Source organism: Microcaecilia unicolor, chromosome 10, assembly GCF_901765095.1.
Source record: "Microcaecilia unicolor chromosome 10, aMicUni1.1, whole genome shotgun sequence".
Lineage (NCBI taxonomy): Eukaryota > Metazoa > Chordata > Amphibia > Gymnophiona > Siphonopidae > Microcaecilia > Microcaecilia unicolor.
Window position 1 is genome coordinate 16985465 of NC_044040.1, and position 16994 is coordinate 17002458.

The 16994-nt window shown below is 46.5% G+C and overlaps 1 protein-coding gene across 1 annotated transcript in view; it reads left to right on the top strand.

Moving 5' to 3' along the window:
• LOC115478999 (collagen alpha-1(VII) chain-like) overlaps positions 1-16994 on the top strand; it is a 309662-nt gene that overhangs the window by 97395 nt on the left and 195273 nt on the right. Inside the window, exons 39-48 of the mRNA XM_030216704.1 lie at positions 890-925; positions 2475-2519; positions 4588-4623; positions 6669-6713; positions 9624-9659; positions 11083-11118; positions 11764-11796; positions 12892-12963; positions 14457-14516; positions 15524-15559. Coding sequence (XP_030072564.1) covers positions 890-925; positions 2475-2519; positions 4588-4623; positions 6669-6713; positions 9624-9659; positions 11083-11118; positions 11764-11796; positions 12892-12963; positions 14457-14516; positions 15524-15559 — 435 coding nt within the window. The remainder of the gene's footprint in view (positions 1-889; positions 926-2474; positions 2520-4587; positions 4624-6668; positions 6714-9623; positions 9660-11082; positions 11119-11763; positions 11797-12891; positions 12964-14456; positions 14517-15523; positions 15560-16994) is intronic.

Below are 16994 nucleotides of genomic sequence, written 5' to 3' on the forward strand. Positions count from 1 at the left end.
GAGTCCGAAAAAATGCCTATTTATAAACGCAACAAAGATGCTTATGTGCTTTTATAAAACAGGCTTCCAGAAGTAGCTTCAGTAGCACACGAATGCCAATGTAAATATTTGTATGTACGCGCCAACCCTCTAATTCTAAAAACTTGTGCGCTCAAATTTCCGACAAATGTGCAGATTTGCACATGCAAGTTATAGATTAAGGTCAGTTGTGCCCATAACTTTTAATTCAAAAATTGGCCGTAATTGGCTCCACTTAGCAGTCATGTGTGTAACTGCCCTTTGTCAACATTCTATAAGTTGTGTGCTCAAATTCCAGAGTGTGCAACACCCTGGGCGGGGAATGTGTGGGTCAGGGGTGTGTCAGGCAGTTGCAGAATACTATCATCTATGTGCCTAACTGCCTACAGTCAGACGCGAGCAATTACCACAGCCTAAAGTTAGGTGTGTAAATGCGGACCTATGCCAGTATTCTACAATGGCAGTCGTGCGCACAACTGCTGTTCTCATGTTAAAACCTGCCGCAATCCGATGGCTGTGCTGAGAGGAGAGCACAGAGCTGAGTGCAAAACACTGGGAAGGCTGAGCCGGGATGCAGGCTTCTGATGCCTCTGAGCTATGGCGCCCTGAGCCAGTACCTCACCTGGTCCTTGGCACTTATATAAAATATACACATGGGTGTGATTTCTACTGGCACAATCATCAGAGCAGGTATAATTTTGGGTGGGAGCTTTAAGGGAAGCAGTGAAGGCACATAGGTGTAGGTATTGCCTTTACAAAGTAAATACAGCATATGTACTTATGTGTCCTATTATCCAATTACCCTCCATATGCAGAAGCTGAGTGTGTGACTGGATTTTCTCTAACAGTTTTCTGCTGTCTCTTTTTGTAGGGGGTTGTTGGGCCTTCAGGACCCCTGGGACAAAAGGCAGGTATTTAAATGCATTTAGCTTACCTAGGAATGAGTACAGAGCTGCCAAGGGAGCCTGATTTTTCAGAGGGAGATTTTAAGGCATGCCCCCAACCCAGCCCCACTCTGCCCAACCATGCCTCCAGCCCCACCCACTCTACCTCCTGGCTGTACCCCGAGACACACTTAAATTTGGCAGCACCAGCATCAACAAGCCGCCTCCCCCCTCCAGCAGAAGGAGACACATGAATAAAACGTCATCTCCTGCTACCTTGGGAACAATCTCACGATAAGACTTGTGAGACTTTCCAGCTCTTATTGGAAGACTGGTCCCAAGACAGCAGGGGATGAATGCCTTGTTAATGCATCTCCTGTTGCCAAAGGAAGAGGAGACTGCTGAGTGGCTCTCTAGCGAGAGTGCGAGAGACTTGGCAAGTCTGTGAGTATCCAGCATAAGTTAGATGTATATGGTAGGAATATGATGCGCTGTGGGCAAATGTTAGAACATAAATACATAAGTGCTGCCATACTGGGACAGACAGAAGGTCAATCAAGTCCAGTGGCGTACCAAGGGGGGGGGGGGCGGTGGGGGCGGTCTGCCCCGTGTGCACGCCGCTGGGGGGGTGTCGCGCGCCTGTCGGCTTTTCGTTTTCATGCTCCCTTTGCCCCGGAACAGGTTACTTCTTGTTCCGGGGCAGAGGGAGCATGAAAACGAAGAGCCGGCAGGCGCGCAGCACCCCCCCCCAGCGGCGTGCACCCGGGGGGGGGGGGTTCTTTCGCCGGGGGATCGGGGGTTCTTTTGCCGAGGGGGGGGGCGTCGCGCTGTTCTGGGGGGGCGGGTCGCATCGGCGATCCGCCCCAAGTGTCAGCCCCCCTAGGAACGCCACTGATTAAGTCCTGTATCCTGTTTCTCACAATGGCTAATCCAGGTCTCATGCACCTGGCAAGATCCCAGAAAAGTAAAACGGATTTTATGCTGCTTTTCCTAGAAACAAGCAATGGATTTTCCCAAGACCAGCTTAATAATGGTTTATGGACTTTTCTTTTAGGAAATTATCCAAACCTTTTTTAAAATCCTGCTAAACTAACTGCTTTTACCACATTCTCTGGCAATGAATTCCAGAGATTAATTTACATGTTGACTGAAGAAATATTTTCTTTGGTTTATTTTTAATTTACTACTTAGTAGCTTCATTGTGTGCCCCCCCCCCCCCCCCAGTCCTAGTAGTTTTGGAAAGAATAAACAAGCAATTCATGTCTACCCGTTCCACTCCACTCAGTATTTTATAGACCTCTATCATATCTCTCCTCAGCCGTCTCTTCTCCAATCTGAAGAGCCCTAGCCGCTTTAGCCTTTCCTCATAGGGGACTCGCCCCATCCCATTTATCATTTTCATTGCCCTTCTCTGTACCTTTTCTAATTCTGCTATATCTTTTTTTGAAATGCGGTGGCCAGAAATACACACAGTATTCGAGGTGTGGTCGCATCATGGATGATACAAAGGCGTTATAAACATTCTCATTTTATTTGAGAGAGTTATATTACACCCTGATTTTTCTTCTTCAGGGTGAAGCAGGATTGTCAGGGAACGATGGATCACAGGGCCTCAAGGTAGGTCTTCCAACATTACAACTACATCAGAGCAACTTCTGCTGTGAGCATGTTCTCAGTGTTAACTGAGGGTTTAGTGAGGGCCTCTGAAAAGCCCTTCTGAGTAAGGCCTCAGGCATCTGTCTAAGACATCAGCAGGTCAGAGAGCAACACGTGTAAGGCAGCAGCTGGAAAACCTAAGGATATCCTGGAAGTAAGACCTGTGTGTGGTTTTTCCAGGGCGAGTGTAAAATATGCTGGGGCCCAGGGCAGAGGTTTGGGAAGAGGCCCCAAAGCCCACCGCAGGCTGTATCTTCTTCAGCTTCAGGGAGGCTTGGGAGTCCCCTGTAGCATGGAGGCCCAGGGCAATTGCTCTGTGTTTGCACCTCCTTCCAATGCAGGCCCTAGGCCTTTAGAGATCTGAATTTAGCATCTCCGGTGTAATACCAGCATTAGTAAATGCCTCTGGGCATTTACTGACCATTATGTGGATTTCAGAGAGACTACAGAGCAGTGGCGTAGCTACGTGGGGCCTGAGGGGGCCGGGGCCCCCGCAGATTCACCCCAGGACCCCCTCCCGGCGAACCCGCCCCCGCCGCCGCCTACCTTTACTTTTGCTGGCGGGGGATCCCACTCCCCGCCAGCCGACGTCTTCTCAGTCCTTCCTGTGCTCTTCAATTTGTTTGCTGACGTCCTGCACGTAATTGTACGTGCAGGACGTCAGACTCAGCGAACAGGACGTGCAGGACGTCAGCAAACAAATTGAAGAGCGGGAAGCGACTAAGAAGACGTCGGCTGGCGGGGAGTGGGATCCCCCGCCAGCAAAAGTAAAGGTAGGCTGCAGCGGCAGCGGGATCGCGGTGGGAGGGGGGGCGGCAATTTCGGCGGTGGGGGGGCGGTGCCGGGGGGAGGGCTAAAATGTGCCCCCTCCCCCCGGGCTCTGGACCCCTCACCCACGGAAGGCTGGCTACGCCCCTGCTACAGAGTACTCTGAGTATATTCTTTAAAAGAAAAGCAGAACAGTGCTCTCATGAAACAGTCAAAGTACAACATCAAAGCCCCACTTGAGGGAATCTGGAGAGAATTACAGTGAACATAGGTCATTTGATATAGCCTCAGACAGAACAGGGACTGGGTCTGGGTTGCCAGTGGTTTGGTTTGACTGGTAGGCAGAGGTGTATCAGGTTCCATTACCAGTACATAAGATGCTGCATTATTATTATTATTATTAGCATTTGTATAGCGCTACCAGACGCACGCAGCGCTGAACACCTGACACAGAGAGACAGTCCCTGCTCGATAGAGCTTATAATCTAAAATAATACAGACAGACAGACAACACAATTAAGGGCGAGGGAAGTACTGGGTGAGAAGGAACAAGGGAGGAGGGAGATGAGTAGTGGCTAGGAGCCAAAAGCAGTAGTGAAAAGGTGGGTTTTCAGTATAGATTTGAAAACAGGTAGAGATGGAGCTAGACGCACAGGCTCAGGAAGTTTATTCCAAGCATAAGGTGCCACGAGAGAAAAGGAACGAAGCCTGGAGTTAGCAGTGGAGGAGAAGGGGGAGGACAAGAGAGATTTGTCCAGTGAGCGGAGGTCACGGAGAGGAATGTAGGGAGAGACGAGAGTGGAGAGGTAATGGGGGGCCGCAGAATGGATGCATTTAAAGGTCAGTAAGAGAAGTTTGAACTGTATGCGGAAGCGGACAGGGAGCCAGTGAAGTGACTTGAGGAGTGGGCTAGTGTGGGTATAACGATTCTGGCGGAAAATAAGCCGTGCTGCAGAATTTTGGACAGACTGAAGAGGAGAGAGATGACTGAGCGGAAGACCAGTAAGAAGTAAATTGCAATAAGATTTTATAATAAGTAGATTTTTTTTAATAAGTAAATTGCATGAGATTTTCCTGATGCTAAATAACTTGCATGTTCATCAAGCGAAACACACACAGTACAGAGAACAGCACTTTATACACTGGAAAAAAAAGCCTGTCAGGTTTTCATTGAAATGATTTATGGATGCTGCAATGGAAATACATAATTGTATATCTATGGAAACCATATTGTGTTAATAGTGTATCTTTATTCTCCTAGGGTAAAAAAGGCATGCAGGGTGACAAAGGGGAGAAGGTGAGCTTGTGATGGATTAAGTAATAAATGATAAGTTTCATTTGAATCAGTAACTCATAAACAATGTCATTCTTGCTGCAGTGCAAACGGCTAGGGCGGGGGTTCTCAACCTAGTCCTCGGGACACAGCCAGCCAGTCAGATTTTCAGGATAGCCACAATGAATAGGCTTGAGATAGATTTGCAAAGAATGGAGGTAGTGCATGCAAATTTATCTCATGCATATTCATCGTGGCTGGGTGACTGGCTGGGTGTGTCCCAAGGACTGGGTTCCGAACCTCCTCTAGTAGGTCACTGCTGCAGGTGAGAAGGAAAACACTCCTTCTAGTGGAAGGAGGAATAAACTGCAACAAGGACATGGATTCTGTTGCATAAAGCTACCCCTCTGAGGGGTCCTTTTACTAAGCTGCACTGAAAAATGGCCTACGGTAGTGTAGGCGTGGGTTTTGGGCGCACGCAGATCTATTTTTCAGTGCGCCTGTAAAAAAGGCCTTTTTTACAAAAATTTGCCAAAAATAGATGTGCAGCAAAATTGGCGCACATCCATTTTGGGGTCTGAGACCTTACCGCCAGCCATTGACTTAGCAGTAAGGTCTCACACGTTAACTGGGCGATAATGACCTACGTGCGTCAAATGCCACTTGACGCAAGTAGATGACGCGTGCCAGAAAATAAAAACTATTTTTCGGATGCGCGTAGTGGAGCCGCACCAAAAATGAAATAACTGCAAGGACCATGCTGTAGCCGGTTGGCAACTCCAAATTGGCGCACGTTGGGTATACGTAGGCGCCTACGCAGCTTAATGAAAGGGCCCCTGAGCCAGGTGAACCCTGATCCAGTGCTACTTTTGCCTCATTTCATCTATGAACATGTAGTCCATAGTAACATAGTAACATAGTAGATGATGGCAGAAAAAGACCTGCACGGTCCATCCAGTCTGCCCAACAAGATAATTTCACATGTGCTACTTTTTGTGTATACCTTACCTTGATTTGTATCTGCCATTGTCAGGGCACAGACCGTATAAGTCTGCCCAGCACTAGCCCCGCCTCCCAACCACCAGCCCCGCCTCCCACCACCGGCTCTGCCTCCGGCCTTTCCTACATAAATTGAAGTTACAAGTCCAGAGGTAACATGGAGCAAAACTGAAATTGGATCATGTTACCAGCCTAATTGTATGGCCAGTAGCACATTCTCCTACTGCACCAACCTGGTAAGTACCAACTGGACGTCTAGACTTAGTGCCATATGCTATCTGCATAAGAATAATAAGAACATAAGAATAGACATACTGGGTCAGACCAATGGCCCATCCAGACCAGAATCCTGTTTCCAACAGTGGCCAATCCAGGTCACAAGTACCTGGCAAGACTCCAAACAGTATAACGATGTGCATGTAAATCGTAATGTGTGTACATATTTGGGGGCAAGGATAGGGGCATTGCTTGGGGGTTCCCTAATATTATGCACGTTGATATAGAATGTGGCCAAACTGCGCCTATCTGTAGGGGTCAGAATTTAAGCATTATAGCAGGCCTATTACAGGCGTCTACAGTTAGGCACAGTTTATGCCTAAGTGTGATTCTATAAAGGGCATAAACTTTTTATAGAATTGTGCTAAGCACGTAAAGTTTTCAGTGCCGATATTTAGGTGCTACATATAGAATATACCCCTTATTGTGTAGGAAAGTCCCACAATAAAATGTGCTAAGCCCATTTCTTAATGCTTTGTAGTAAAAGGGCTCCAAATTTAGGACAGCAAACAGCTGTCACAACTTTATGTGCTGAGTTAACCAGGCATCTGTCTGAATATCAGTCAGTGCCCGGTTAACTTTCAGGTTGGTGGTTATACCGAGATATGCCATTTTTGTTTTCAATTCCATGCATGCTTCTCAGCATTGAATATCTGAGTTAGTTCAGCCCACGTCTGGGAGAGGCTTGCTAGGCGCTTACTGATATAGTCTAAATATCATGCCCAGATTATATATTGTTTATCTAAAAATATATCCTTTTACAGTATTTTTAAATTATCTTCAATCATTTTCAGGGAGAACTTGGAGAAAGGGGGCAAGCTGGATCTCAAGGAACTGCTGTAAGAGAATGGATTCTTTAATACTAACACTTATAAAGATCCTATGGTAGCTGCCAGTGGTAGTATGTCCGTGGGATCGCCACCTCATTCAAAGTCGACCTGGAGAGGATATTCCAGGTCTGGTTATGTCCCATCGCATGCTTGGAGTTTCATTTAGTGTTATATCTCCCTGCATGCCATGAGCCAAAACCAGGACTTGATTCGCCTCTTCTGGTTGACTTTGGTGAGGTGACAGCTCTATATGACAGCCACTGACAAGAATTTCATAGGGGTTAGAGGAGCTGAGATGGAAAAGAAGGAACGATACACATTTCTTAGCTTCAGAAGGTCCCAGTTCTGGGATTTTATATCACATTACAGTATCACTGTACTGGGGCAGACCAAAGGTCTATCAAACCCGTATCCTATTTCCAGTAGTGGCCAGTAAGGGTCACAAATGACTGGCAGGATCCCAAAAGAGTAAAATAGATTCCATGCTGCTTATCCCAAGAATAAGCAGTGAATTTTCCTAAGTGTACCTTAATAATAGTAGGAACTTGGCCAAACCTTTTTTAAACCCTGTTATGCTAACGGGTTTTACCCACATTCTTTAGGAATGATTTCCAGAGCTTAATTACACATTGAGTGAAAAAATATTTTCTCCAGTTTGTTCTGAATGTACTATTTGGCAGCTTAATTGCGTGCCCCTAGTTCTTGTACTTTTGGAAAGAGTAAACAACCGATTCATGTCTACCCATTCCAGCATAGCACTATGATGTTTTCCTTTATCTGTCCTATTTGGTAATTGTAACTTCTTTTTTTCTTTGATTGTATATTATTTTATTTCTCAAAATTATTTGTAAACTGCGCAGATGCAAGTGTGATGGGCAGCATGTCAAGTGACCAATAAACTTGAAACTTGATATGATAATCCCTCTGACAACTTTGCCGTGCTGCCTTTTCCACCATAGACAGGTATTTGACTGTTAAAGGGTTTTAGAATATTTAATATCTAGAAAATGGGGAGCATCACAATGTATAGCTCTATCGCATCCAGACGAAAGTGTTCATTTATATAGAGGAAAGGCCTCAAGAAGCCCCCAGCTTTAATAATAATTGCGGGGGCTGGACTTCTTCATCATTGGCCAAAACCCCCGCAATTATTATTAAAGCTGGGGGCTTCTTGAGGCCTTTCCTCTATATAAATGAACACTTTTGTCTGGATGCGATGGAGCTATACATTGTGATGCTCCCCATTTTTTAGATATTGAGTTAATTTAAAGGAGTTCACCTCTATTATTCACTATAGTTTTAGAATATTTACACAACAGCAATCTCCCTGGAGCTGTAAGTTCAAGCTCATTGTTGTCTGCACCTACTCCCTCATGTCTGCATTGACTACATATAGTAACATAGTAACATAGTAGATGACGGCAGAAAAAGACCTGCACGGTCCATCCAGTCTGCCCAAGATAAACTCATGTGTATACCTTACCTTGATTTGTACCTGTCCTTCTCAGGGCACAGACCGTATAAGTCTGCCCAGCAGTTTTTCCTGCCTCCCAACCACCTGTCCCGCCTTCCATCACCGGCTCTGGCACAGACCGTATAAGTCTGCCCTCCCCTATCCTCGCCTCCCAACCACCAACCCCTCTTCCCCCCACCTGCTCTGCCACCCAATTGTAGCTAAGCTTCTGAGGATCCATTCCTTCTGCACAGGATTCCTTTATGCACATCCCACGCATGTTTGAATTCCGTTACCGTTTTCATCGCCACCACCTCCCGCGGGAGGGCATTCCAAGCATCCACCACCCTCTCCGTGAAAAAATACTTCCTGACATCTTTCCTGAGTCTGCCCCCCTTCAATCTCATTTCATGTCCTCTCGTTCTACCGCCTTCCCATCTCCGGAAAAGATTCGTTTGCGGATTAATACCTTTCAAATATTTGAACGTCTGTATCATATCACCCCTGTTCCTCCTTTCCTCCAGGGTATACATGTTCAGGTCAGCAAGTCTCTCTTCATACGTTTTGGAACGCAAATCCCATACCATCCTCGTAGCTTTTCTTTGCACCGCTTCCATTTTTTTGACATCCTTCGCAAGGTACGGCCTCCAAAACTGAACACAGTACTCCAGGTGGGGCCTCACCAACGTCTTATACAGGGGCATTAAAACCTCCCTTCTTGTGCTGGTCACACCTCTCCCTATACAGCCTAGCAATCTTCTAGCTACGGCCACCGCCTTGTCACACTGTTTCGTCGCCTTCAGGTCCTCGGATACTATCACCCCAAGATCCCTCTCCCCGTCCGTGCCAATCAGACTCTCCCCGCCTAACACATACGTCTCCCTTGGATTTCTACTCCCTAAGTGCATCACTTTGCATTTCTTCGCATTGAATTTTAATTGCCAAACGTTAGACCATTCTTCTAGCTTCTTCAGATCTTTTTTCATGTTTTCCACTCCCTCCGGGGTGTCCACTCTGTTGCAAATCTTGGTACATATGTTAATTAATGGCCTGGCACCACGGTATGCATAGCATTACTGTGATGGTTTGCAATCATTTGCTTGCAAATTTCACTGGGGTGTGATTGAGGAAAAATCATGCACATGATTGTTGCCTGGTGGCTTATATCTGTCCCCTGATTCTAGATGTTTCTAGCAGCTGAGCCTCTCTTGTGCTTGAAAAAGCAGCAGAGGGAAAAGGTCAGGGAGAGGCACAGAAAAATTAAGAAAGAGTCCCCTTGTGGGTTGAAATACTGCGTTTCAGACCCTGGAAAGGACGTTGACATGGTGCTGTACTAATGCATTCATCTATGAGTACATTTGAAACCTGCTCTACTAGTTTAATCGTACAACATGGCAATGTTTTCTTTACAAAAAAAATGTTTCATTTTCATGCTTTGTGTGATTAACTGTCCTATGGTTTCACAGGGACTTCCAGGTCCTGTGGGATCCAAAGGAGAGCAAGTAAGTTATATGTTGTTGTTGTTGTCTGAAATCAGTGGTGGGAGGCAGCAGTGTTGCCGTAGAGGGGGTGTCAAGCAGCGGCTGGGCGGGGGTCCAGACCACCCTCAGTGCCCGGGTCCCCAGACCACTCTGTCTGCCCCTGAACCCAGGACCTTCTGTATGACAGCAGACCAAGCTGCAATTGGACCATCCCAATGTATTCTGTTTGTGAATTCATTTAGCTACTCCTCCTGTTCTGCTTTGCTATTTGACTTCTTATTAGAGTGTAAGAGGGAAAGGGAGTGGTGTGATCACAAAATCTACTTACCTCTAGAAGTATAGGGTTCCCTTGTGGTCTGACTCAAACATGCAATCTAGTTTAATGGGAGGAGCAGAGCAGGCAGATGTGAGCCTTGAATGCATCCGAGAGTGTGAACCCAAGAGGAGAGCAAGATGCACTCGTGTTGTTCAATCATTTCATTCCACACACACAGAGTAACTTGATATCCTGTGTGTGTATGTATGTATTTATTTATTACATTTGTACCCCGCGTTTTCCCACTCAAAGCAGGTTCAATGCGGCTTACATAGTAATTGGGATTACAAAGTATTGGTGGAGAGAAATAAGTTGAGTATTATCGGAGTAATAAAAGAAATAGGAATGTAGAAATGCAGGGATGAGGGGGAGTAGGAGAAGTATGAGCAATTGGAGGGTAGATGAGGCGGAGGGGAATGGGCAACAGTGAAGGGAGTGGGAGAAGTGTGAGCAAGGGTAAGTTAGCGATTGGAGGGTAGATGAAGTGGAGGGGAAAGGGCAAGAGTGAAGGGAGTAGGAGAGGTGTGAGTAAGGGTAAGTGAGCAGTTGGAGGGTAGATGAGGCGGAGGGGAATGGGCAAGAGTGAAGGGAGTAGGAGAGGTGTGAGTAAGGGTAAGTGAGCAGTTGGAGGGTAGATGAGGCGGAGGGGAATGGGCAAGAGTGAAGGGAGTAGGAGAAGTATGAGCAAGGGTAAGTGAGCAATTGGAGAGTAGATGAAGCGGAGGGGAATGGGCAAGAGTGAAGGAAGTAGGAGAGGTGTGAGTAAGGGTAAGTGAGCAATTGGAGGGTAGATGAAGCGGAGGGGAAAGGGCAAGAGTGAAGGGAGTAGGAGAGGTGTGAGTAAGGGTAAGTGAGCAATTGGAGGGTAGATGAAGCGGAGGGGAAAGGGCAAGAGTGAAGGGAGTAGGAGAGGTGTGAGTAAGGGTAAGTGAGCAATTGGAGGGTAGATGAGGCGGAGGGGAATGGGCAAGAGTGAAGGAAGTAGGAGAGGTGTGAGTAAGGGTAGGTGAGCATTGGGGGAGGGGTCGAAGAGGCGAAAGGGGATAGAACAGCGGATAAGCAGGGGAACATGAGGCGGGAGATGTATGCTTATATATATATAATGTTACTTATACTGTTGCATTACAGGGAAATCAAGGAATTCCAGGTGCTCCAGCTATGGGGGTAACTATGAACTCTTTAGTAATACATTTGAAAGAGTGGAGGGTTTTGTCCATATCTTACCAGCATTGGTTTGAATTTGACCACTAAATCCCAGTGCTTCATTAGCAGGGGTTCCACCACACCCCAGACGGGGTGATTACAAGACCCTGCATGGGTTTCAGGTACCATAGAATTACAGTTCAATGCAATCCTAAGGTTCTGATGGAAGAAAATAGTTGGGAGTATGAACTTAAAAATTTCTTATTCTTTTGCTTTTATGTTCTTTCGCTTTGTGGTTTGCTTTGTTTATTGAAATAAACAACAAGACAAATACATGGCAAGCAGACACATAACCCCATTTTGAATTGCTGACCTGTTGGCTCGGGTGCGACTGGGAATCACTCCTGCCTCTTCTGCACTTTGTCCAGATGGGATAAGATGTCTGTGGTGATGGGGAGGGAGGGGCAGGCCCAGTGGGCCTTGAATTTTTAAATTTGGGCAGTGCTGTTTGTTTTGGTGGGGGGAGACTGGGTTTGGGCTTTGGCTGGCTTGAAAATGAAATGAAACGGCGCTCCACACCTCTCTGTTGTGACAGAAACTGGCAACACGTGACAAGTGGGTTTTGTAGTTAATCGCTAATAGAAAACTGTACGATTTTTTTCACAGGTTTTTGGGCCTCCTGGAAAGAAGGGAACTAGAGTAAGTCAAAGCTACTTTAGTACAGCTGTAAGTGAACAAGATATTTCAAGACACTGCATATGCCAAATTTCACACCCATGCTCATTCCCCACCCCCATATACAGTGGCGTTCCTAGGGGGTGGGGGGGCGGTGGGTGCGGTCCACCCCAGGTGCACGCCGCTGGGGGGGGGGGGGGGGTGCCGCGCGCGCCTGTCCTCCGTTGTTTCATGTTTCTTCTCTGCCCCGGAACAGGTTACTTCCTGTTCCGGGTCAGAGAAGAAGCATGGAACAACAGAGGACAGGCGCGCGCGGCATCCCCCCCAGCGACATGCATCCGGTGGAGGGGGGGGGTTCCTTCGTGGGGGTGTCCTTTCGCCCGGGGGGGGTCCGCGCTGCATCGGGGGGGGGGGGTGCTGCACCCAGGGGGCGGGGCGCATCGGCAATCCGCCCTGGGTGCCAGGCCCCCCAGGAACGCCACTGCCCATATACAGCCCTGATTACTACTACTACTACTTATCATTTCTATAGCGCTACAAGACATACGCAGCGCTGTACACCATACACAAAAGACAGTCCCTGCTCAAAGAGCTTACAATCTAGATAAGACAGGTAAACAGCTAAATACTCCATATTTTGATTCCATTCTCTTGCTGATAGGGTCCTGTGTTTATCCCATACCTTTTTGAATTCCATCACTGTTTTTGTCCCTACCACCTCCACCGGTGTTACACTGTGTTACCCCCCCCCCCCCCCCCCATACACACCTTCCCCAAACCCAGTCATTTGAGTAAGGCTGAATTTTACCCCTACAGAAAAATGTATGAATATGGAATGCAAGGAGCCTGTATACACTTTAAAAGTGCGTAGTAACAGCCTCAAAGAGACACATGGGAGCTCAATTCCTGCCGTCTGAAGGTGAGCAGACGTTCTTTTCCTGCTATGCTGAGATGTGCAGGAACTGAGTTTCAGTCTGGGAGAATGCCAAAAGGATATCAGACAGAACTGTAAAATGCATCATGACAGAGAGTTCTCTGGAGCTGCTTCCATTACTATTTTTAATCCTATTAGCCCTCATGGCTTTTTCTCTCATGAGACTATGATTTGGTCATTTTCAGGGTGATCTGGGGCCAGTTGGTCCGCCCGGGCCTCAAGGGAACAAAGGAGACCAAGGAGACACAGGAGAAAAGGTAACATTACTGTTTATCCACGCCTACCCTAGTTGAGATAATATTTAACCATCTCTCTGACCTCATGTGCAACTTTCTTTAAATTAGTCACCTTACTTTCTAACTCTTCTTACTTTCTTGCCTATCTATATGTTCCATCTTTGCTTTACCCTTCACTATCAATTAAAATGTTCTATTACATATTGTGTTGACATTGTAAGTAGTATACTATCAGGCTTATTTTCGAAAGAGATGGGCGTCCTTCGCCCAGGGTCGACCAAATCGGCATAATCGAAAGCCGATTTTGGGCGTCCTCAACTGCTTTCCGCCGCGGGGACGACCAAAGTTCGCTGGGGCGTGTCGGAAGCGAAGTGAAGGCAGGACTGGGACGTGCCTAACACATGGGCGTCCTCGACCCATAATGGAAAAAAGAAGGGCGTCCCTGACAAGCACTTGGCCGACTTTACTTGGTCCATTTTTTGTTACGATCAAGCCTCAAAAAGGTGCCCGAACTGACCAGATGACCACCGGAGGGAATCGGGGATGACCTCCCCTTACTCCCCCAGTGGTCACCACTGTACCCACATGTAGGTGCTCCCCTCACCCCTTAGGGCTATGGTAGTGGTGTACAGTTGTGGGAAGTGGGGTTGGGGGGCTCAGCACCCAAGGTAAGGGAGCTATGCACCTGGGAGCAATTTGTGAAGTCCACTGCAGTGCCCCCTAGGATGCCCGGTTGATGTCTTGGCATGTCAGGGGCACCAGGGCACTACGAATGCTGGCTCCTCCCATGACCAAATGGCTTGCATTTGGTCGTTTCTGAGAAGGGCATCATCGGTTTCCATTATCGCCAAAAATCGGGAACGACCATCTCTAAGGTCGATCTAAATATCGTGATTTGGTCGTCCTCGAGGACGTCCTCAGGAAAACCTGGGCGCCCCTTTCGATTATGCCCCTCCACGTCATACTTTGAATTGTTATTTGAATATTTTTACTGCTGTAATTGTCTATTGCTTATGATTGATCTATTTTTACTATACACTGCCTTGAGTGAATTCCTTCAAAAAGGGGGTAAATAAATCCTAGTAAATAAATAAATACTGAGAGGGCTCCTCACACGCTGTGACAATACGGATCTCCAGCCAGAAAGGGAGAGTAGACAGAGACTGGATGAGCCTCATGACTACTGTTGTCAACCGTAGCACCTTGGCATATCTTTCTGTGGTTTTTACCTTGTGAGCTTGTCACAGAAGGATCACATTTATCTTGGGTCTTGCTCCCTGCCTGGTATCAGCAGGGATCCACTTTCATAGAGAATTAGAGGTAGGACAGGAACTCGACTGATTATATTTGCACAGAAACAAATAAAAAAGAGAAATGAAGATGAGTGGCAGGAAGTGATTGTCAGATGGCCCATGTGTATTTCTGCGCCTTAGAAACAAAATGCAAATCTTAAAAGAAAAAGCAAACCTCGTGTTTATTTTTGTTCCTAACTTGTTCTATTGTACCTCTTCTAGGGAAGTCCGGGCTTCGGCATTCCCGGGCAGCCTGGCTTAAAGGGAGAACCTGGTGAAAGAGTAAGAAAAATTGCATGCATGCAACATTTTAATGCAGTAGATTACAGAAGTATTGCATGCAGAGATACTGTATATAAAATGCATGGATAAATACAGTGTAATAAAGGCAGAAATTGAATATCATGCATGCAGAAGTTTATTACAATACTCACAGAGCCATTATGCAGTACATAAAACACTATTATATAATGCTAAAAGAGCTATAATACTGGGCATGCAGAACTGTAATCCAGTGTATACAGTTTGGCACTATGAATATAGAGTTATGATAGTATAACAATGGATACGTTCAGTGGTGTGCTGGAGCCGGCTCGCTCCGGCTCGCAAGAGCCACTTGTTACATTTTGACAGCTCTTGCGAGCCGGTTGTTGTTCGGGGCGAGCCGGCTCCATTGCAGGAGGTAAGCATGGCAAGAGGGCGCCATGCTTACCTCCCCTCCCGCTCCCAAACATGCCCAGCGATTGTCAGAAGGTGGAACTAAGGGCACGAAGTTCACGTGAACTGCAGCAAACAGGGAGGGAAAGCTAGAGAGCAGCAGGACTTTAACGCGGCGCTTCAACGGCGAGGAGGTATTTTTAAAAGATGGATGGGGGCGGTAGGGGACATTGGGGGCGAAGGACAATCGCTGGGTATGTTTGGGAGCGGGAGGGGAGGTAAGCATGGCGCCCTCCTGCCATGCTTACCTCCTGCAATGGAGCCGGCTCGCCCCGAACAACAACTGGCTCACAAGAGCTGTCAAAATTTAACAAGCGGCTCTTGCGAGCTGGAGCGAGCCGGCTCCAGCACACCACTGGTTACGGCTTATAATAAAATATAGTTCCATGTATTGTTCCAACAAAATACTTTGAAGTGAAACATTTTCCCCAGGAATCAAAACTAAAGCAAAAGTTGATTTTTTCACATTTTTCTTACAATGCTGGCTGAACTGTCTGTAGTTTTGCTGTTAGTACCTTCTGCTGTAAGGGTCTTGTTTATGTTACAAGCTAAGTCTGAACTCTCTTTTACAGGGGAATGTTGGCTTATCTGGTAAACCTGGACGAAAGGTAAGAAGTCATATGGTGGCACAGTGGGGAGGGTTGGTAAGACTTCTCTTTATAGCAAACTTCTCCCTTGATGGACTTCTTTTTATAGCATCCCCTCTCCCTAATGAGTCATACATAAGTACATAAGCATCGCCATACTGGGAAAAGACCAAGGGTCCTTCAAGCCTAGCATCCTGTCTCCGACAGCGGCCAAGCCAGTCTTCAAGAACCCGGCAAACCCCTCCCCCCCCCCAAAAAAAAAAAAAAAAATTTTTTTTTTAATAATGTTCAATGGACTTTTCCCTCAGGAATCTGTCCAAACCCCCTTTAAATTCCATAAGGACAGCTGCTGTCACTACATTCTCTGGCAACGAGTTCCAGAGTCTAACTACACGCTGAGTAAAGAAAAACTTTCTCCCATTTGTTTTAAATCTACCATATTCTAGCTTCATCTTGTGTCCTCTGGTTTTGTTGTTGTTTGAAAGTGTAAACAAACGCTTCAAATCTGTCCGCTCTACTCCACCCATTATCTTGTAGACTTCTATCATATCACCCCTCAGCCGCCTTTTCTCCAAGCTGAAGAGCCCTAACCTTCTCAGCCTTTCCTCATAGGGAAGTCGTTCCATTCCCTTTATCATTTTTGTCACCCTTCTCTGCATCTTCTCTAATTCCTTTATATCTTTTTTGAGATGCGGCAACCAGAATTGGACACAATACTCAAGATACGGTCTTTTTATAGAGCACCCCCTTTCCTTGTATTCCTCATGTACAGCACCTTTCTCTTCCAACGGGTTTCTGTTGTGTGTGTGTGTGTGTCTCTCTCTCTCTTGATGGGTTTTCTCTGTACAGCACCTCTCCCCCAATGGTTTTCTCTGTATAGCGCCTTTCTCCCCTGATGGATCTATCTCTACAATACTCCTTTCCCCCACTAGGTGTCTCTGTACAACAACAATCCCAACAAATGGTTTCCTGGTCACAGCTTCCCTTTCTTCCAGTGAATTCTTTCTTTTCTGTACCTTTACCCTCACCCCTCTAGTCCAATTTAATTTTTAATGAAAAGGCAAAGGTAGAGCCAAGAAGTCAGTTGGCGTTACTAGATGACAGACTTGTTCAGTCCCAGTTTGACCTCAGTGCACATAAAGGGATGTATTTTTGAGTTTCTTAAGAAAGGTAGAAATGAAGGTTAAAGTTAGAAAGTGGCTTGGAATGGAGGAGTTGCCTAGTGTATAGAGCAGTAGGCTAGGAGCCAAGGAGCCATGGTTCAAAGCCCACTACTGCTCCTTACAATCTTGGGCGAATCACTTAACCCTCCATTGCCTCACTTTCAAAATTAGCCTGCAAGCCCTCTGAGGACAGGGCCATACCCGAATGTAACCCACCCTGAGTTACTATTAAAAAGCATGAGCTAAATCCAAATTTAAAAAGCATAAAATTTGTAATGTTTCTCCTGCAGTTC